The 22,685-nt window shown below is 35.7% G+C and overlaps 1 protein-coding gene across 8 annotated transcripts in view; it reads right to left on the bottom strand.

Annotated features, from left to right (window-relative positions):
* ELP4 (elongator acetyltransferase complex subunit 4) overlaps positions 1–22,685 on the bottom strand; it is a 283,737-nt gene that overhangs the window by 126,888 nt on the left and 134,164 nt on the right. For 7 of the 8 annotated variants that reach the window (XR_004000077.1, XM_030560245.1, XM_030560252.1 and 4 more), the window contains 2 exons: positions 17,815–17,923; positions 14,954–15,060 (listed from right to left, as the gene is read on the bottom strand). Coding sequence is in view for 7 of the 8 variants with exons in the window: in XM_030560245.1 (XP_030416105.1) it covers positions 14,954–15,060; positions 17,815–17,923 (216 nt within the window). In the remaining variant the exon portion in view is untranslated. Of the gene's footprint in view, positions 1–9,004; positions 9,736–14,953; positions 15,061–17,814; positions 17,924–22,685 lie in introns of those variants that run through there. The other variant, XM_030560250.1, reaches the window with a different exon arrangement.

Below are 22,685 nucleotides of genomic sequence, written 5' to 3'. Positions count from 1 at the left end.
TTTTTCCCTTTGGCCTAGTAAATACTGTTTGCCTTTGATTCAAAAATTTGGAAAGCAATACTCATTTGCATAGATGCTATGCACTTTGCAGTAGATTAAACTGATCACCTTACTCTGCATATTGTAATAGGAAAACTGACGCATTCGCCAGCTTTCTTTTCTTAGCTTTATTTATAAGAACTCAAATCTAACAACCATCTATCAAAGCAACAGTTGAAGCACTTCAGTTTGTTATCTTTTGTACTATCCTATCTTCAACCAGTCTTTTTAGATCAACATAAAAGGTTGCATCATTTCAAAACACAAGTTAAAACAGCAAAACTGGACAAAAGATTTAAGGGGCCATTTTTCAGATATGCATGCCCGTGACCTGCACACATACCTCTTGATTTGGGCACGCAGATAGAGATATGTCTGCAAATCAAGATGGCAAGCATACATGGGAGTTTGAGAGCGTGCAAGTGCAGGTGTGCGAAGATAAACAGGCCAAACTGTATGCATAGTTTGAAAGTCCAAACCTAAGCATATTAGGTACTTGCAATAATTACACCAACAATACCAGTTAAACCAGTAAGCTGAAAAACACCAACGTGTCTGTTGTAACTATTAATTCGCATAACCAATTAATAATAAAATCTTCTCAATCACAGAGTGAACATATGCCCTTAATTCCTTAATTTCTTTACTATAAAGATACAGCTAAACCCAGTCTTGCAGCTTCAGATCATTTTAGTAGTTTGGACCTGTTCTTGTTGGCCCCTTCACAACCAGAATGCTCTTTTTATGACCAGCAAAGGGAAGACATAGACTCTATACTAGCTAGCCAACTGAGAGCTATATAACTGGTTCCCCCACTTAGCCTCAAAAAGATATCCCCTATTGTCAAGGGCTACACAGAATGTAAATGCCCATTCTGCTTCCGCACATCCCACAGATCATTCACATAGCACGATCTTTCATTGTTCAATAGAATTTCAATTGTTTATTAATGTGGCAATATTTATTATCTCCTTATTCTGGAAAGAAAAGGGTCTCATTAAAAGAAAACAGACAAATCAAATGTTTTTTCATTTACCTAATGAGTAATATGAGAAGAACATCTTAGTTATGAATTAAAAGGGATGATTACATCATCTATAATATGGTACTGAAATATAAATCTATAAAAGTATACATCTTAAACAAGACAGAAATACAAATCAAACAACTTTTAGTATAGCTTTATATGGATGAATTATTTTCATTTTTACTGGCATCAGAGTTAATGTCTAAATATACATTTTAAAAATAGTTATATATTTTAATGATACATAATAGTTAAATAATTAAACAAAAATAAAAATAAGAAAAATATACTTAAGACAATCTGCAGTTACTAAACGCCTCTTTACTTAAGTAAAATATAGACTCCTTTTAACTATGCAGCACTTCAGAGCATCAGGAATCTCGTTAGCTACTTACTGAAATATCTGCACAATTTAATATTTATGTTGCCTTTCCCTCTATCCATTTTTAAACAGAATTAAAGGAGTAGCTATAACAACTTTGACAATAAGGCTATGGGAATGTTATTTTTAGTTTAGACAGTGATGCAGACAAAGCAGAAACAGCCCATTGCTATGATACTGTTGAAGGGCAGATCTAAATTCCAACATTTCATTCTCTTCTTATTTCCTTATCACAATTTCTCTTGCTGTAAACAAAACTATATTTTAACAGTACTAAGAAGCACTTAAATTTCAAACTCAGCACTGCTGCATTTTTCTTAACATACATATGTCTTAATACTTATAGATGCAGGACAGATTCACCCCCAGGTTACAGCAGCAGAACTTCATATAACTCACATTACAAAGCTTCTGGTGGCAGAAGGCCTGGCCTACTGAAGGGGTGTTGCAGCAGCAAAACGAACCTACATCCTGCCCAGCGGAGCCAAGCCAAGCCCAGCCCAGCCCAGCCCAGCCCCACCATACCTCACCTCAAAAGCATTAGAACCACTGACCAGAAGAATACGCTGATTTAGGGCAGCCTTCATTGGTGGACCTACATAGATAGCAGCCATGATGACAACTTTATGCTGCCTTTCCCTGTTGGAACTGCCAAATCAGGTCACAGATATAATACCCCCTGCCGAACCTTAGGAATTACCTCAATGCTTTCCCCTTCCCAGTGCACACTGCAAATTCAGAAAAGACAATTTGTAGCTTCGGGTTAATGGAGCCCATAGTATTTTCCAGAATATTTGTAATGCCAGATTTCAAAAAAACAACCAACCAACCAAAAATCCTTTAATACTGCAGATTAATTAATTAATTGTTCCATACACTCCCTCCTACCCAAATAATCCTGCAATTTTCTGGATGCTCAGTTAAACGCTCAAAAGGCAGGGTATGGCAATGTTAAGGTTCAATGACAGAACCTTATTAGTAATAGTAGTAATTATTTGTATTATCTAGAACATAGGAGCCCTAATCATGAATCAGGACTCCATTATGCTAGGTGCTGCACAAATAGAGAAATAAAAGATGGCCCTTGCACTAAAGGGCTTAAAATCTAAGTATAAGACAAGAGACAACAGATGGATACAGTCAGGGGAGTCTAAATAAATAATGGCACAATACTAGTCAGCACGATAGTGGTCACTGCACATTAGCAGCTTAACTGGTATCAAGTTTTTTGTGGGCATCTAGAAGAGTTTTGAGGAGGGATTTGTAGGTGGATAATTAAGTAGCTTTGCAGATACTTATGGGGAGCAAATCCCAAGAGTCAGGGGGAGCATGGCAGAAAGCATGAAATTGCTTGTTTGAAAATTTAACAAATGGGCAGTGGATATGGCATCCTGGGCTGATTGGAAGCGAGCACTGATAGCTCAATAGCAAATGAGAGATAATAGGTAGGGTGGGGACTGACTATGAAGGGCCTTGAAAGTGAATACAAGCAGCTTATGTTTGATGTAAGAGAACCAGTGGAGAGATTCAAAACAGGGGTGACACGGTCAAAATGATGGGCCAGGAGCATGATCACTGTAGCAGCATTCTGAATAGATATGAGTGGGGCAAGATTGTATTTTTCAAGGTCAGAAAAAAGGATATTGCTGTAACTGAAATGCAAAATGATGAGAGCTTAGATGAGAGTTCTAAACAGGTGAATGGATAGTAAAGATCATCTTACAGAAATAACCTGCAAGATTTAGATATAGTCTGGATGTGTGGATCTAGCAAGAGGTCCAAGGCGCAGAGGACACTCATCTTACAGGTCTGAGCGAGTCCTCTTATGTGTGTAGTTATATGCTGCCTTGCAAAAAATTGCATATAAAGTATGCAATTTCCAAAAGCTAGAACTACTTGGCTAGAGGCCACTGGGACACTTATCCTTGACCAAGGCCAGCAGAACTCTGCTTCTACCTTAGTCCGTTGGACAGACGGATGGACGGACGGACACACACACACACAATTCCAACACTTAATGAAGCTTCGGCAGATTCTGGGAAAGGCCCCTAAACTACCTTAGAAAAATATTCTAGTGGATACACTCAGTTTTTGATTCTCTCACTCATAACATGGTCACATTAAAGCCAATTTTCTCCAGAACAAGTCCATGCAGAAGAGTATTTCTAAGCCAAATTGCAACTTTCAAACTTTAGCCACTTCAGCTGTAGAATTATCTTTTTTTCTTTAAACAAAAAGTGAGAAGGAGGCAAGATTTATTTTTTAAATGTAAGGTGAAATTTATTTCTCTCCAGCCAGCCAACACACACACCACTCATCCCACTTATATGACTGAATGGCTTTTCATTAAGTGTTGAACACTCATCTTCCGAAAATCAAATTATTTAAAGGTGTCTCAAAACTTGGGCATCCAAAATCACTAGTCATTTTTTAGAAGTGACAGTTACATGTCATACAGTTCCTGCCTCAAAGTGTCCGAAGTGAAGGGGTTTGTGGCCAACAGAAGATCTGAACCTTTACATACTGACAGCATTCAAATTCAAGATAACATTGTTAAGAGATGACATCCCAGAGTTACGCTGGACAAGCAGGCCAGGCAGCCTCTGTTCAATACCACAAGTAATCTTTGTGTCATCTTAAGGGGCCTGGTGTGCCCACAGCCAGGTATTACAAACAAGCTGATCTTAAGTGATTAATGTTAAACTTTAAATTGCTTAACAAGCAACCTTTATAAATTACCGCTAAAACATACAGGAAAAAAAGTCAAACAGAGACAGGAATAGATGAGAGAGTAATAACAGTAAACTTGAAGTAGCCAAGATCTAAATATATAAGTTGCATGTTTATTCATGCCTTAGTTATTGTGTCTTTTATGCTTGCATTATGAGAGGATCTACTTCTGCTAGCAAACAAACTTTTTGGTCGAAGTTGCTGAATCCCAAAATATAGAGTTTGTCTCCATATTGCCTCTCCCCCCACAATTTATGCCAGGTAAAAAAGCAGTGTTTTTGAATGGTGGTTGTAAAGCATTTTAAAAAAAATAATAGCACTGAGTACCCCATCTTTTTTTCTGTCCTGCAGTCATACCAGTTTTTGCTGTGATTCTGTCAAATCTCACAAGCTAAGAAAGGTCAAGGTTATCCTTAACACAAAAAGCTCTAAGGAATACTATTGTATTTTTGAATGAAGAGATGCTGATATTCTAAATCAGGAAAATAACACACTAGCATAGGATTAGAGAGGACTGTTCTAAGGGAGATGACATATTTTAACTAGATGAAAAATTGAGGTCTCTGACCACTTACAGGCACTCAGTATGAAATAATTTTTATATTGGCCAAATTACAATTTGGGTAGTTAAATTTTATATATCTACATTGTTGCTGAAGTTTCAGTTGGATAAAGTATTCACCACCTATCCTAAACAATTATGTAGTGTTGTTGTGTTCTCTTAAGCAGTTGTCACATTTCATACAAGAGGAGGTTGTATTCCAGTAATGGATTAAATGATTCCATTGTATAGTTTTCCTACCACTTTGTTGTGATGGAATCTTTCAAGCCGAAGAGTGCTATATAAAAGGACTATAATTAGTATTCTGAAACAGCAAGACTCTACCCTGATGGCTTCCTGACTCCTCCTGCTGGGAATTCTGAAGCTATGTTCCCAGAATGGGTTGCTATCAACATTTAATGCAAGCGGTATGGGAAATTCTTTTGCGATATCACTTACTGAATTCCATCCATTTCAGTAGACTTCCTAAATGAAGTGGTGTTGCTGATTTAATAAGAGGAATGGGGGGGCACGGATCAGCGTTCACATTACACTCCCATCAGTACCTGGTCCAACTGGGGAAGTTAATGATCCAACCAGCAGACCAAATTCGGTGATGAATCCTGGTCATATGCCCCTGAAGCATGTTGTGCATACGCTAAGAAAAAATAGGTGGAACTATTCCTTTTAAGTCACAGGGAAATAATAGCCAACTCGGTGCTAGGAACATTTGATTTTCAGCCTTTCTGGTCCAAATCTCAGATTATATTTTCTTTCATCTTGACAGGGATTAAGTTTTTCAACTACAACAATTCTTTAATAACTGATAAATCCTTTAATGGTACTTTCCCATAGTCAGTCCGTAGTTTGGGGATGTGTACCCTCGCTGGTTGTTGAGTTTACTTCTCAAATATTAGTTCCATATATATTTTATAAACCATTCTTTGAAAGAATTCATGTACAGCTTCATTTTGGCACCCAACCTTCTACTGATTTCAATCAGATTGGCTTGCCTAACTATTAGGCTTATGACAATTCCTTAGCCTTCCTTTACCTAAGTTTACCCATACATAAAATGTAGATATAATGCTACTTCCCTACCTCACAGGGTTGTGGTGAGACTTTATTATTATTTGTAAAGAGAGTTGCTTGAATTAAAGGTATTAATAATAGTTTGTAATTCTATATTGATATTATTTAGGCATTTAAACTTTTGAGATGGGATTTTCAAAAGTAGCTAAGGGAGCTAGCACCAAGTTCCCACTAAGAATAAGAACTGGGTGCCTAATTCCCTTAATTGCTTTGAAAATATCACCCTCAATTGCTTCCTGATGAGTCACCTATTCTCCCACACCAGGACTTGGGCTCAAAAATACAAATAAGCAAGAAAAAAAACCTTCATAAGAAAACTGTGGTTAGCCACCGGCCTCATCTCCTTTAAGAAGGCAGCTTGGATCAAATGAGCCAGCTCCAAAGAACTCAAATTAAAATTAATGCATTGAGTTTTTCCGCAAAAGAATATTTTCTCATCAGTGATTCTGTGTGGCTTGAAATAAAATTTTACAATTTTACTGAATTTCTATCTTTGTTGACAGTACCACTACAAAAGTAATAGGGTTGTCTATTGCTGGTTTTCAGGTCCTGACATTAATGAATATTACTATAACAAGGAAAGGGAACTCTTCCACTATTTCCCAAATTATTAAGCATATGATTTAAAAAGAAATGCTGAAGTGTAAACATTTGTATGGAATATATGTTATACTCAGAGTTTGCCTACAAAAGAAAGTTAGTCTGGAATAAGATATGGTGTGAATTTAAAGATGAATTATTTCTGACTAACTCCATATGTGGATACTCTTATTCTATAATACAAGTGCCTTAATTACTCTTCAGCTTAATCCACTTGATTACACTAACTCAGAATAAGGAACTCTTCTTCCAGAGTAAGAGCATCTACATACTGTGTTAATCAGAAATACTTAATCAGGAATAGCTATTCAGGAATAACTCCCAGTGTAGACAGACATGCCCTTTGATACGTAAGGTATTTTCTATCCTTACTAACAATATGTGTATCATAGAGATACCTTTTAGTCTAGTCAACTTGTTCATAATTTGTATCTTTTAATATTAATAAACTGGGAACGTGTCAACCTCTGTTTTTGGTATGGGAAACACAAGATAAACTGACCCATTTATTTCCAGACTGAACAAGGGCATTTCATTCTGTAGCACTGACCCTTAGTCCATTACAATATGTCCAAGTGACCTTTAATTGAACACATGGCTTTGTTTCATGCTCTTCCAGTGGTGCACCAAAACTACATTACAAATTAGTATCAATATTTCTAAATAAAAGAATAACTTATTTAAATAAAAATGAATGAGACTTTAGCTTATTAAAAAGGAACTGCAAAAACATTGTATTACAACATTTCAATTGTCAAAATTTTGAGGAAGTTAATGGAATTCTCTCTCTCTATAAACAGAAAGTTAATTCTGTTAACAAAATATGAAAGATACAGTATACTGCAAAGGTAAACACATTATCTAGAAGTTAGTATTTTTCAGTTTTGTTCTGGTAATATTTGCTACATTATCTTCATGCACCAATCTCCAATCTGACCAGTCAATATCAGCCAGGACTCCTTAATATTAACTAGTGACAAATACTGGCAGAATGTTCTAAATTAAAATGTCTAAATAGTAGTATATTCAGATTCAGGAATTTCATCTTCTTCATTTTGCAATAATATTGTTCAGTTTTAATTTAGTGCAGTACAAAGATCTTATTATTTGATTTCTCATTTTTCTTCAAATTATCAATATTCAGAAATTTTTTAAAAAAGAAATTGCATTTCAAGTATTATTTTAGCCAAAGTAATGATAATTTTAAAATAACCCAAAACCTTATCTAAAGTGTACTGTCAGAATTTTAAACCCATTTATTTACTGAAATTATCTGAAAGAATGTAATACATTTTTGACAGGCAGTCTCTTACAATACTGAAATCAAATCTTTGATGTCATCAAACCCTTCATATTCTGTGCCTTATTTCTGGAAGGCTCATGCCAAAATGATTTAGTTTGATTTTCTTTAACAATGGTAGGTTGGCTTGACAGCATCTGACAAAACAATTCAATGAAGAATACCATATCAGGTAAAAAGAACCTGAACTGGCTACTAGATGAAATAACGTAGAATGGAACATCGAGTTATAAGGATATTAATTTTGATTAGGATCTCTTGTTTAAGAAAGGTAACATTTAATTTTATGTGAAGAAAATTTCAATGCTATTATGCTTACCCTCTTCCCATCTATGCTTCTAAAAAACAAAATGAATATATAATTATAAAAAACAAAATGAATATCTTAATTATTACAGTGGGAGAAGATGGGCAGGTGCATCAATGGCACAATTTGGAGCAATTCTGGTTGGACTACCATTAACCTCCATTATAATTTACTATAGTATTTTCTTCACATGGCGTACAGCCAGAGTTCCTTGAATCTGCCACCTTCCAGCCTCTGAGCTGAAGTGGAATCTCAACTGTGTGAAGTTCAGGAGAAGGCAGGGAGCAGCTCAAGAACAGGGAGGAAGTATTCAGAACAGCCACTATCTTTCATGTGATCCACCAAGCCCACATGCTTCCAAAGGGGAATCAAGCCCCTGGATTGTAGCCACTACCCAAGCTTTATATCATTAGTAAATCAAAGAGCAATGCTTTCTGAAACACTCAAGAAAACCTCATAGCCTCGTTGTTTTGAAACCAAAAATTTAAGTGAAGTGCTGCCTACTACACTACAAGTACATCCACGTAAAAGGATCAAGTTACAGCATGACTGTCCTCCTGTCAAAGAAATGTCAGCTTCCATTTTGAGGTGCAATGAGATCTCAATATGTTTTCAGAATCATACTAATACTTTAGCACAATCTTTAAAGCACAGGGAGGGATGTCCTGTTTACATGGAAACTGGATCCCCCAACATGATTGTATATACTGTGTACTGTATATAGGACTTATACCTGCCAGAAGTTCATCCCAATACACAGGAATGTAGTTGAGTCTTTTTGATCCATACTTAGGAAACTATAACTTGACTAAGCGGCAAAGAGTTCTGTGGCACCTTATAGACTAACAAACGTATTGGAGAATGAGCTTTCGTGGGTGAATACCTACTTCGTCGGATGCATGTATTCACCCATGAAAGCTCATGCTCCAATATTTGTTAGTCTATAAGGTGCCACAGAACTCATTGTCACTTTTACAGATCCAGACTAACATGGCTACCCCTCTGCTACATAACTTGACTAAGATTCCAATAAGTGATTATGTTCTAGCTTCTAACAGTTCTTATACTTACACAGTTTATGGCCTATGTTTTCTTTAAAAAATGTTACCTGAAATAGTTAGTTAATTTCATATGCATTGATAAAATAGAAAATAATGCACCTTTATAAAAAAAAGTGAAATATAACCAGAATTGAGATGATCATCAGTGAAGGCTGCTCTGAATAGAGAATTTATTGGAGAAAGAAGCTTAGGAATAGATGATATAACTGTTCAAATAGATGTAGATGTGTGTATATAATATATATAATTTTACTTGCAGATAACTTTATTATACAAAGATGTACATCTCTCTGTGCACACATACATATACGCCATATATGTTGATGACAGGATTAATTTTTCACATCAGCAAAAATAGTTTGGCAATATTATCCTCCTGAGTCAATATGCAGTCATCACTATTCTCAATGCATTTAGTGAATGATAACTGTGAAATATTTTTGGGTGCCTGGTTCAGCAATATAATGGTCTGACAGAGTGCAGACATGCTGAGGCTCAGAGTTCAGGTCTTGAGCTCACACCTTCATCCCTGGGCTAGCAGAAATTGGGAGTGCTACAGGACACAGCTCCTGAGGAAGGAGAATGGCTTTGGTTTGGCCTTCAGCAATCCCTTCTGGTTAAATGAAGGTGTCACACTGAGACGACCCAGCACACGTCTTGGAAAAAAATGGGGAGAGGAGAACACAGCAAAAACGTTAAAATATCGGGATTCAAGAAAGAGACCCTCAAAAGCAGTGCTTTATGGTAACTTCAAAAATCCACCATGTTACAATCTTCCTAACATAATTAATGAACGTGTAACATACACACTGAAGTGACTATGTAGTTACAACTGACACCTGGAAGAGCTAGCTAGTTTTGGAAATCATCTCGCCTCTAATAATATAAAACTTCCTTAGGTAGTGAAAAAACGGAAGTCCACTATTTTGATTGCTGTAGGGAACTCACATATTTATTACACACACACACTTTTCTAGACTTTCTCCTAAATTCATAGCTTTCTCCTTTGGCAGCAATGGATATGACATTAAAAGAATGCACAACTGATGCAGAGTGCTTCAGAGTACAGTCTGTAAATGCCTGCCATTGAGATAGTAGCTACTTTACTGACACAAGAGTACGCTAATTCTAATTCTTTTCTATATTTTCCTCTCCTTCCCTCACGGAACACCTCTGAGAGATGTGACCTTTGAGTTCAGGAAACTCACTACTAATAGGCTATCTGTGGAATTGCAGCATAGCTATGATACTGGGCTTCAAATAGAATTGTCTTTTGCACACAGGATCTAAAGTTTATCCTTGAGCTTGTGCAGGTACTATACATCTTTTAAAGTTAAGATTTTAATAATTATTTTTCTTATTTGTACAGGTCTGAATACAGAGTGTCTGCAACTAATAATTATTTTAATTTTTTCCACAACAACTGTAGATATTCTTAGACAAAATTTGCACAATAAAGGAACAAATATCTTGTAAATCTACTAAATGGCCATTATCTGAAGACTTTTTTTTTTTAAAAATCAGGTGTATAACAAAACAATAGTAATTTAAAAGATTATTTGTATGAAGTTTCTCATCTCTAAACATTTCTCTGAATTTCTTAAATGATTAACTTTAACAATATAATAGTAGGAGTTTATGACCACCACACAATAACAAAAGAATAAGAATCTTATTCCAACTGTCTTATCAAACCAGGAAATGATGTCCTGCCAGCCAAACTCAGAGGGAACATGCAAAATAAATACTAAAGGAAACAGGCCTTAAGCTGCCTAAGGGAAAGTCAGCAAGATGGCAATTTCAATCATTTGGAATAATACTAAAGCAGCCCTAGGCTCTTCTCAGAATGGAAACATGTCACTGTTACCGCAATATTTCAACAAATCAGAATGCAAAAGAAAAGAACACTTATGTAATCACATTGGTAGAACAGCACTTTACTCAACATTTAAATGGAAAAAAAATATGAAGAAATTCCCTTTATGTGAATAAGTGTAAGTGAACATAAATGACTGTAAGAAAAAAAGTTTCCTTAAAGGTCTGTAGGATTTCAAAAGCTTGTCATTTAGAAACAGTTTTCTTTAATATTTTTGGTACAAAGGGCTTTTAGAACAACAAGGAAGTGGTTACACTACGAAAAACTATGAAGAAGGTGAGAGGCATGTTAAAAGGGAAAATCTAACAAATGCTGATACAAGTTACACTCAGTTATACACAAAAAAAAGGGTATTTAAACACTAGCCTGGAAAGTTTAATCAAGATGAATAAGCTTGTAATACATTAAACTGAGAAATCAAAAAATATTTCAAATATTTGGGGAACTTACCTAATGAGTAAACTTTTAGTGTGTGTCTAGTCATGTAGCCATCTTTTAGTCAATCATCAGAAAATCAAAGGCAAATTGGCATGACTCAACCTAAACTTTAATACCGCATGATTGTGTCATGTAAGCTTGTTTTGTGCGAGGGCTGCTGTGGTTTTAGCAGAGAGATTAACAACCGGACCTAAGCTGGCCTCCAAACCTTGCCCTGCTGATGCCTCAAGGCCTTTGAAGTCTGACCATCATACCTGGCAAAACAACAGTGGGAACTAGGCTGGTGTCAGATCTAATCAAGTTGCCTGCCTCAGCATAGCTAACTATGGGGTACACTAATTGGCCCAATTGTGGATTATACCTTTTCCTACAGATTCAAGACAATAATTTAGTCAAATGATGGTTTTTATCTCCTTCTAATTAAGATTCCAAAGTGAGAAGAAATAGGATTAGATAGGCTAACTTCAAAATTTTGTCCTTTAAAGTGGTATGCACATTAGATATGTCTATTTTTCCATGTTTAAATACGGCAACAAGTAAATGTTTTTGGGAAGGATAAATACAACTGTTCTAACTCTTATCAAATACAGCCATGTCTTCCTGCAAATAGTTAAACTAAATATTTTAAAAGTGGAATATGTAAATCCATAAGAACACTCAGAGTATGTATTTTAAAAGGTGAACAAATGTATCAGTCTTCAACACAAAAAAATAATCCCCCCTATGGAATACTTTTTAATCTATGTAATTTTTACAGAAACCAGAAACTCATAAAAGACTATTCATTATCTTAGATAAATTTTCATATACAAAAACTTTTAACAAAGCTAAGCTGTACAAAGTGTTACTATCTTTTTAGAAACAATTAATTCTATTAAAAATTTGTGACATCGATCTAAGCCTTTTTATTGAGGGCCAAATTATAGGTAGTTAAGTTTATTGATGTGAAAAGCAAGTCTGTGGCCCATTAGGGACTTTAAAAGTTGACACTGAATAGGAAGTTGGACAGCTTTTTTGAGGAGATAAAGGGGCCTCCTTCACTGCACATATTACAAATGTTGCCACTTGAGAAGCAGTAGCCTAGTGATGAAAACTTCCTTGAAGCAATTTTGTCACAAGTCACAGGTTATGCTTCCCTACCTCAGCATTTATAATCTGATTTTAAAGATACACTCAGGTAGAGTTCAACATCACCTTCCCAGATATGTTTAACATACTTTACACAGCTACTTTCATGTTGTCTAAAACTGTAATGTATTTAAATATATATTCTCATTTCTAATTCTACTAGACTCTACAAATGTCCTTAACTCTTTAAAATTTATATTGTTTTTGTAAAGCTGCAATATTGCTTGTAAAGCACATTGTTTGCTACCTTTTGTTTTTGCCAAAGGATTTGGAATTGACTGCTGACGCATTACATTTTAACTGTAGTACCCAGTTTTGAGTGATTCTATCCAGATCCTACTTTTTTCATCAATTTATTTTTTTCTTTTGAAAAAGTGCCATGCCTTCCAAAGCTACCCTGGTCAGTCAAGCTATGCTTGGCCTTCTCCTTCTAATATAGGGAAGGAGAGAAGTTTATATGTATTGTAGCTTGGTGCAATGGGTACAGGCATATCACAGTAGAATAATGGTCTAAGTCGTTCAAAGAGGACTGACTTGCCTCAACTTGGTTTGCAAAAAGTTTATCCCCATCAAGAACTGAAATTATTCAAAAGGGGCCCCTATCTGAACAATGAGGGTTGAAATTATTCAAGTGGGTCATCTACCCATCTCTACAGCAACAGTTTTTTTCCAAGGGTTCCATAACACCCCTGATTCAAACTCTTTTGTCCCTAGGCTAATGAAATTCTTTATACAGAGCCTCCTGATTTGGTTTTTACAGCAATAGAAAGTGGTAACCTTAGATCTTGCAGACAGAAGAATTATCTTCTGATCCAGGCAAGAAAAATTCAAAATATTTCAATTAATAGATAAAGTAAATGTGAATTTAATATAGTAGAAAATAATGGTGCATATTTGCTTGTGTTACTGAAAATAATTATAGCTTATGTCTAAAACCTGGCATTAATCTAAGACTGATTCAAAAAAACCTAATAGTCTTTTGATAAAGTGGAATTATGTTAAAATGGTCTAAACTGCTATGGTGGTTTATTCCTTTAACTGTATTCTCTGAGAAGTGGGGAAAAAAATTTGAAAAGAAATCACCTTTAAACCCCGGCCCCTCCAACAGTCTCCTTCATGCATTTGGCTTTAAGTGGCTTTTGAAGGGAGTATCTCCAGTTGAGAAACTTCTAGCTATCATGCAGAGATGACCCGAATGAAGAACTGGCTGACCGATTAACTATTAACTACTCTCAATAGGATTAGATAATTAAGGACATTGATGACCATTAATTAGGAGGAGGATACCTTAATTTGTCACTTGATAGGGCCCTTTCAATGATTTATAGGTTAGGGCTACTTACAATTGTGAAGAGAAAACAAAAAAAAAAAAGAAAAAGAAAAAAAAAAGGGGAGAGAACCCTTAAGTTACCTTATCAAGTGGCCAGCTAAAGAGGGCAGAGGGTCAAATAAGGGCCAAAGTGGTCACTTAAGGGTGAAGTCCCAAACACCAAAGCAGTGCCAAGCCACATTGACCATCATTTGGTGATGAAGTAAAAAATATGCTAATTTATTGGTGGCAATTCTCTCTTTTATGGTTTCAAGCAGTTAAGACAAGTGGCTTGCTTAAGAGCTTTTCATTTGAAAAGAGATTAAACAAAATGGTTTGTCAGGACTGCTTAGCTGTTTTATGTCTTTGTTAAAAAAATGTTCAGACTGTACCAATGACTATCATATCATCCAAAATACATTAATAAATTCATTAATAAATACATCAACTCTAATTGCTTAATAGTTCTATGTTCATTTGCTCTTTAGCAAGATTAAAATGAAATACATCTTTTGTATTACTCCCTTCCATCAGGACCATCTGTATAAAGGTCAGAGAAAAAAAGTTTAAATTTGGTAGAAAATTTACTAAAGGACATTAGGGTAAGTGATACTGTGTTTAAAGTGACATAAAAGAGCTAAAGGTGATTTCAGTAATGAAAAGAAAATGGTTTTTGAATACTGATAAGGACACTTATCCCTTATGCCACATACAATTTTAGGCAGCATTATACATTAAACTCCCTCAGCTGGGGTAATAACATGTAGCTATTTTTCCATTCACTAACACAAGTAAGAGTAAGTCATTAACATTTAATTAAACATGCTCCTGACATCCTCAGAAATATGTATGTCATGCTTTGTTACTAACGGTTGTGGCCTACTTCCTATGTACATTCTAAAACAAAATAAACTGTTTATGCATAATCTGATTTGGTACAGCTAGAGAGACTTATTTTTAATTTGACTGCATATTAAAAATAATATTTTATAAAACCATTCTAAATAGGTGAACCACAATTAAATGAACATGTAACAAAAGTTAAAGTATTTCACAAAACTAAATGGTAGGACTTGCTCCACCTTTCGGGTTCTAAATAGTGAAACAAAACTGTTTCTCTTACCTCAATGGTGAACAGCTTCCTTTTTAATCTAAAAGCAAGGTCCTTCGTGCCTGACACATCACAGATCAAGCTATTAAGCCGAGGAATCTTGTGCACATGAATCAAACCTTGAGGAAAGTAAAAGTAAAAGGAGGAAAAAATGTAAGAAAATGCTGTCATCCAGATGCATAAATTAAAGAGTCTTACAGCAGAATTCTGTATATTTATACACACTCATCCTCCCCTTTTAAAACTGCAGCTTACTACCAGGAGCAATGAAGCAAACGGAGCGATTATACTCATGTAATCAAGCAGAATAAGATAAACAGAAATCCTTGTGCGAGGAAAACTAATTGCACTTTGGTACAGAAGTACAGATGTAAAGAGGGATCTTAATACTTGTCAAAACTACAGCCGGTTTGTGTGTGATTTTCTCTTGTATTTACAGTAAGCAAATATGGCTATCACCTTGCATGCTGCCCACGGCACCACTGAGTGATCTTTATTTTATTAAATGCACCAGTAAGCAGCCAGCAAAACAAGGCTTATGGGTTACTGATAACCAGTGAAGCTGTAACAAAAAGTATTTCATTTTGTACCTTGACTTTTAAAAGTGTTGTGGTACACAGCATTTTAGAGCACACTCTTTGATAAATTTTAACCCCTACATCATCACAACAAAAATGAATTTTCTACATGCAAGACTTTTACATAGCTGTTCTAATTTTTTTTTTATAACAATACTAGGTACACTGCTAGCTCTGCATTCCGTCAGTTGAAATTCAAGCTGATTTTTTCTGACAAGGACGCTGGATGGTTTTTGTTCAGCCTAATACAGTGTCTGAACAATCTAGGGGTCATTTTCCACAGTTGAAAAATAAGACTGTTCTACAATGCTCTCAATTACTGGCCTATATTTGATATTCACAAATTCAAGGTGTCTATATGAAAATATTGCAGAGGCAAATTCAATGTTACATTAATTTAGAAGAGCTATCTCACTTTAAAATGGCTGCTGCGAGGAAACAAATTAAGACCAGTGTGGGGTATTTTTCAAATTTTTACTTTTTTTTTTAGGTGGAATTACAGAAGACAAAGAGGAAAAAAGTTTCATACACTTTTAAATAGAGTTTTACAAATAATATCCTATTAAAAAGGGTCTTCTAAATTTTTGGGGAAATGTTATAAAAATATTCAAAAACCTCTTTTTTCAATTCACTGAATTCTAAGAATTCTTTACATAGTTCAAAATGTGACCATAATGTACAGGTAGAGCAGCTCCACCTCAAACAGAGCTGTAAAATATTATTATACATGTTTAATAAAGGGATATCTGCACAACCTTCAACCTTTACTTACTTTTCACAAGTTTAATGCAAAACTGTAGGCTTTAAAACAAAATAATAAATTTAGGATTTACTCATAAAATGCAGCAATGTCATCAAAACAGTCTACTGAACTTTGTCTATAGGCAGAGCCTTGTGTTATCCGCAGTGAATAATGCACCTTTTACAAAGAAATTTTCAGGAAAAGAAACCACACCCCAAAGCCATTAGAAAAATTTCAATCCTGCAAATCTGATAAATTTTTAGAGTTTTAGATAAAGAGTACCTATAAGAAAACAAAAACCAGTGAATCTTTTATGTTTAGCATTATTTATTGGGACCAAAAAAAAAGTATTTAACATGAGTTCTTAAAGTAAATACAGGATAGGAAAGGCATATATTGTCTTAAAGACCTCCTTCACTATTAAGATAAATTCTATTATATTAAATTAACAGAACTGTATTAGAATGCAAAAATGCCATATAGGGCCTATACAATAGGCAAATAATTTTTGTAGTAGCTTTTGTTCATTTTTTCAGCCACTCTTTTCTAATAATCAAATGTACATTTTTCTTTTCTTTCTTTTTAAAAAAGGTTTGCTCTGATTTATGAAACTGCAGCCTGAATACATACAATAGTATAAAAAGTGTTCTTCAATACCATTTCTGCTTCATTTTCTGTGCTCTAGCATGGAAAAACATTGCCACATTTTCACATGCTTACAGCAGGCTTCAAATAAGCAGTTCAGTCTTTAGACTAGAGGTTTCCATGGAACTACAGTAGTATCACAATAATAAAAGCGGTAATTTATGCGCACACATATCACCACTCTGGATTAGCTAAAACTGTTTGTTATTCACTGCTTAGGCTATGCATATCTTCTAATCTTTCAGAATTTAAATAGTTCTGCTACCCAAACTTTTATAAAATCTTTGTTAACTGAACCCAATGATTAAACACTGTTACATATGTTGAAAATAAGTCACTAGAAAGACTAGATGGAATAATATGTTTCTCTACAAAAATTAGTTTCATATTTATTTTTACCTTCACTAATTTCCATACTCAGTACTTTTGAACTAAGAATTGCCATAATTAAAAGCAGTAAACAGTAAATTATCATCTTCAAACACAAATTTAGCAGTTCATTTGCTTAAATATATCATGTTTTTTCACATTCTCTATTTAAAACTTGGCAGATCAGAAATATTGATTTCATGACAAGTTCAGCTCACTGGTCAGATGATTGCCAAGCCTGCCCTGCATGTGAATTCCCCAAAGCCTGCCTGTTGAGATGTACATCTGATTGAGCCATGCCTCAGTAATATGACTTGACAATATGCAAGGAGTTGCCATGTTTCCTTTGCAGCCTTAATGCACTTTACTGAAAAATTGCCTAACTAAAGATTGGTTAGCAAGGAGTAACATTTAAGAGGTGTATTCCAAAATGAAATCAAATGCTACTTCATAGGAGATACTCCAATAGGAGAGTAAGCTGCTAAGTGCCCTAGAAGAACTCCATGCAGACTTTTTGCAATGCTAAAGATGGAACTTACCCTGGTAATCCTTGTATAATGGATTGGTTTCTCTCTCAGAGCCGATAAATGATTCAAGACCAACTACCGTATCTGACAAGTTTGTTACACGTTCCATAATTGCTTTATTCTGTAAAACATGGAAACAAAATATACATCTTCTGTGATGAAAAAGATAATTAATGTTCTGAGAGTAGTAAGTCTTTGTCTTCTAATGACAAACTGAAGTGAAAATAGGTCAACAATACCTAGAAATAACCATAAACTAAAAAAGCTTCTAGTAATTTGCATCTAAGGAAAACATGCCCTAACTAAGATGATCTGGAGAGAGAGCTGACTCAGAACTAAATTTCACACTTTTTCTAAATCTTCATTTTGATTTATGCATTTATTCATATTGAGAAAGATTTTCAAACCCATACATAGCATTAGATAGCTAAATTTCATTGACTTTCAATGGAAGCTAGATGCCCAACTACTACTTGTCCCTTTGAAAACCTCATCAATTGAAAAATGTATTGAAACATGATATTGCAATGTTTTCCAAAATGCATTACCCAATTACATGTTTTAGAATAGTATAAAATGATAAAGGATATCATTAATAATAAGCAAAATATTTTTCCAGTCATTTTTGTTTTTCTTCTGAATCAGAAAATACACTGTGGAACATATAAATCCAAAAAACAGTAGTGTCGAATTTCCATTTCTCGATATATTTTCAGGTTAGTTGTGATATTTTGGGCTTAAATCTCTTCTCTCATATTTGAGAGTGTATTGTCATACGTATCCTAAAATCAGCTATTCTGTTTGCACATAAATACAATACTGAATTTTTCAAGACAGAGAAATGTGCACATTGGATACCAGAATGGAGACCTTCATATTTAACTGAAGAACAAAATGTGCTTAAGAGATTCTTTGTAGAACCACTGTATGATGAGCAGTAAAATATGATAAAATTATGATGAAAAGCAGAATGCTTCAACTTAATCAATGTGCTTATCTTAAAGCAGTCCCAAGAGTTTTTATACTCTGTCCTTGATAGCTGTGTACGCATGCCATACCCACCATATTTTCAGAAAGTAGCAGGCCCAAACAATTACCCCCAAATATCCATTTCAGGGAGGAAGAATTAGGCCATCATCTGATTCTAAAGACTTTTCCATATCCTGATTCTCTTTCCTAATCATGTGCCCTACACTTACAGAAAAAAGGCTATCGTAAATCTCACCATCATATGAGATTTTCAGCTATACAAAGATTTTATATTATATATAAGAAAATTCCCAAATACAAACAATGATTTACATCCAATATTTAAATAAAAGTAGATCTAGATACATTGACACAGTCACAGATAAAGCACATTATACTGTAATGTATAGGATTTTTAATTTAAAAAAATATAAAACTCAATATCCCTCAAAATACCATATTTAACAAAATACTAGCCTTCTATTTGACTATTGAGACACTTGCAAAACACATGGGGAAGGTGACTGTTTCTTCTTAATGCTGGTAGGAAAGTGTCTGAAAACCACTTTTACATCAACCCCCAAAATAACCTGCTTCTGCTCCACTCCAGCCAATCTGCTTGGGGCAGCAGGACCACTCCCATAATGCCCTTCCCCATGTACCTGACGTAATTCAATCCTGTAGATTGCTGACCTTTCAAAGCCACCACTTGTGTAGGGGCCAACAAAGCTTGTTTTCACATGGAGTCAGACCTCTGAAGTCATTTCATGGTGAAGGGTAATTTGCTGTTGTACTCTGTCTTACTGGTTAGAAAGGAAATTCTAGGTGATCATCTGGACTATGGTAATGAAGTTTGACTGCATGTCTTACTCACACCATTATTACATCACACCCTAATGACATATACTACTACAAAATTAAACCTGAACTTGTGAACATTTTCCCACTCCACAACTACCCAGTCAGCAATAATGCTATACATTAACCCTATACTTCAGAGGCTCTTGCTCATGCTAATCTACAGGACAATTAGAAAAAGCAATTGTAGAAGTGTAGTGACCAGTGAGCTCTGAGTATCCAGACACTGGAAATTCCAGATTTTTTTCTAAACCAGGTTCTTTGGCAGGCTATGAATATTATTTTTATTATTGGTATATTACCAACCTGCACAAAACCACCACATAGATATTAACAAATACAAACTAAACTAATAGAAAAGCAAGAAGTAAACCTGTAATCATACTATACTTAAAAACAGTTATTGAAGGCCATTACGTGCAAATTTTGGCAAACTGTATGTTATAAATGGTGTGGTAAACTACTTTAGGAACAGAAGATGCTCAGGCATCATCAAGATGACCACAACATGCAAAGAAATAGAAATTATAAAAATAACAGCCACTCATTTTGGAACTGATTCAGGAGACCATTTAAGTACATGTTTAAGTCCATTCTTACTTAGGACAGCACTTAAGCATGTTTAACTTTAAGTTGATAGTTAAGTCCAATTGGCTTCAAAGGGATTTAAGAAAATGCTTAAAGTTAAGTTCATGTTCAAGTGCTGTCTTGAATAGGTTTGCTTTCTTAGAGTGGGGCTTTAATGTTCAAGTTGGCTTTGTTTTAAAATATACCAAAACATTCTTCTGGTTTGGAGATGAATACATATTATGCATAGAATTGTCATAATACAAGCATGTTTCTTTCTATGGCATTGTTGACAAAGATCTGTTTATATCACATATTTTCTAGTTTTCAAACCTCAGCATATTAATGTCCAATCAACGCTTATGTCAGCACACAGATTGTTGTGATGTATGGCATGCTGACATAAAACACACAAATCACGTTGCCCCATCTGGGCTTGAAAATTTAACAGAGCTCCAAATCTTCCTTCAACCCTATACAAATCTCCCACCAGCTTCTGGCGGAAACTTGGCAGGTCTGGAGACGAGCCATGGCATGGCTAGGAGTGGAGCCAGGAGAGAAGAGAATCAGGAAAGACGTTTGCTGGCAACTAGGAGAGGCATTGTTTTAAATTACGTGAAACAATCCTGAAAAGTTCTCTGACTTGCTAGATGCTTTGCAATTTTTCTAAATTAGTTACTTCAGCCAAAATGTAATTATTATAGCAACATGGTAGCGATCCTATAGTGAATGTCGGGGTGGGTATTCCATTCTACTCTAGTTTCTAATCATTATTGCAGCCAGAAATTCTCTTCTTGACTGAAATTGGTAATGTTTGGTCTCAAGCCAAATATGTGTGTTGGGGGGAGGGAGGCATTTTTTGCTTTAAATCTGAAGAAAATCCATTTGGTCATCTTCAAATATGAATGTGAAAAAATATACTTTAAGCTTTAAAAATATTAATTTATAAGATTTATTTCTTCTCAGACAATTCCAAAGTTGCTTTGTCATACTCCTTCATTCTTGACATTTACGTAGTCCTCAGTCACTCTGTACATTTATTTTATAAATAAACATTTTAAAAGAAATTAGGGATGAATTAAAATGATGTATGGACCATAAGCAAATATGGAATTCTACTGCCATATAAATATATAGGGCCATATATATTGAAGTTTGCACACTGACATTATTTCCATGAGGCTAGACTTCTGGAATCACCCCCTCACCTACCAAAAAATAGTTCAACCAATCCTGGTTCATCAGGATTAACTACTTAGAGAAAATCAACTACTTTGACCCACTTTGCTACCCTTTGGCCTGATCTACACTACGCGTTTAAACCGAATTTAGCAGCGTTAAACTGATTTAACCCTGCACCTGTCCACACAACGAGGCCCTCTATATTGATATAAAGGGCTCTTTAAACTGGTTTCTGTACTCCTCCCTGATGAGAGGAGTAGCGCTGAAATTGGTATTGCCATGTCGGATTAGGGTTAGTGTGGTCTCAAATCGACAGTATTGGCCTCCAGGGAGTATCCCACAGTGCACCATTGTGACCGCTCTGGAAAGCAATCTGAACTCAGATGCGCTGGTCAGGTAGACAGGAAAAGCCCCGCGAACTTTTGAATTTCATTTCCTGTTTGCCCAGCGTGGAGCTCTGATCAGCACGGGTGGTGATGCAGTACCAAAAAGAGCTCCAGAATGGACTGTATGGGAGATACTGGATCTGATCGCTGTATGGGGAGACAAATCTGTTCTATCAGAGCTCCATTACAGAAGACGAAATGACAAAGCATTTGAAAAAATCTCCAGGCTATGATAGACAGAGGCCACAGCACAGTGCTATGTGACAAGTGTAACGGAAAGCCAAAGAATCAAATGGATGCTCATGGAGGGAGGGAGTGGGTACTGAGGACTCCAGCTATCCCACAGTCCCCAAAAAGCATTTGCATTCTTGGCTGAGCTCCCAGTGCCTGAAGGGTCAAAAACATTTTCCTGGGTGTTTCAGGGTATATGTCATCAATTTACACCCTTCCCCCCGCCCCAAAGAAAAGGAAAAAAAATGTTTCTCACCTTTTTCAATGTCACCCTATGTCTATTGCATGCCGCTGGTAGACGGGGTGCTGCAGCGCTGAACACCAGCATCCCCTTCCTGATGGCAGATGGAACAATATGACTACTATCCATCATCATCATCAGCCCATGAGTGCTCCTGGCTGGCCTCGAAGGGGGTCAGCCGGGGGCACCTGGGTAAAAATGGGAATGACTCCCGGACATCCCCGGCAGATGGTATAGAACGGCTGGTAACCGTCTTCATCATAGCAACTGGAGGCTGAGCTCTATCAGCCCCCCCCCCCTTCATGTCTAAAGAAAAGATTCCGTACTGCCTGGACTATCATAGCAGCAGGAGGCTGGGCTCCTCTCCCTTGCCACCCTTTAATGTCCTGCCTGGACTATCATAGCAACTGGAGGCTGCCTCCACCTCATTTTATCTCACTAAAAAGTCA

The sequence above is a fragment of the Gopherus evgoodei genome, chromosome 4, assembly GCF_007399415.2.
Source record: "Gopherus evgoodei ecotype Sinaloan lineage chromosome 4, rGopEvg1_v1.p, whole genome shotgun sequence".
Lineage (NCBI taxonomy): Eukaryota > Metazoa > Chordata > Testudines > Testudinidae > Gopherus > Gopherus evgoodei.
The sequence above is the reverse complement of the archived record's forward strand: the minus strand, read 5'-3'. Positions and strand labels throughout refer to the sequence as shown.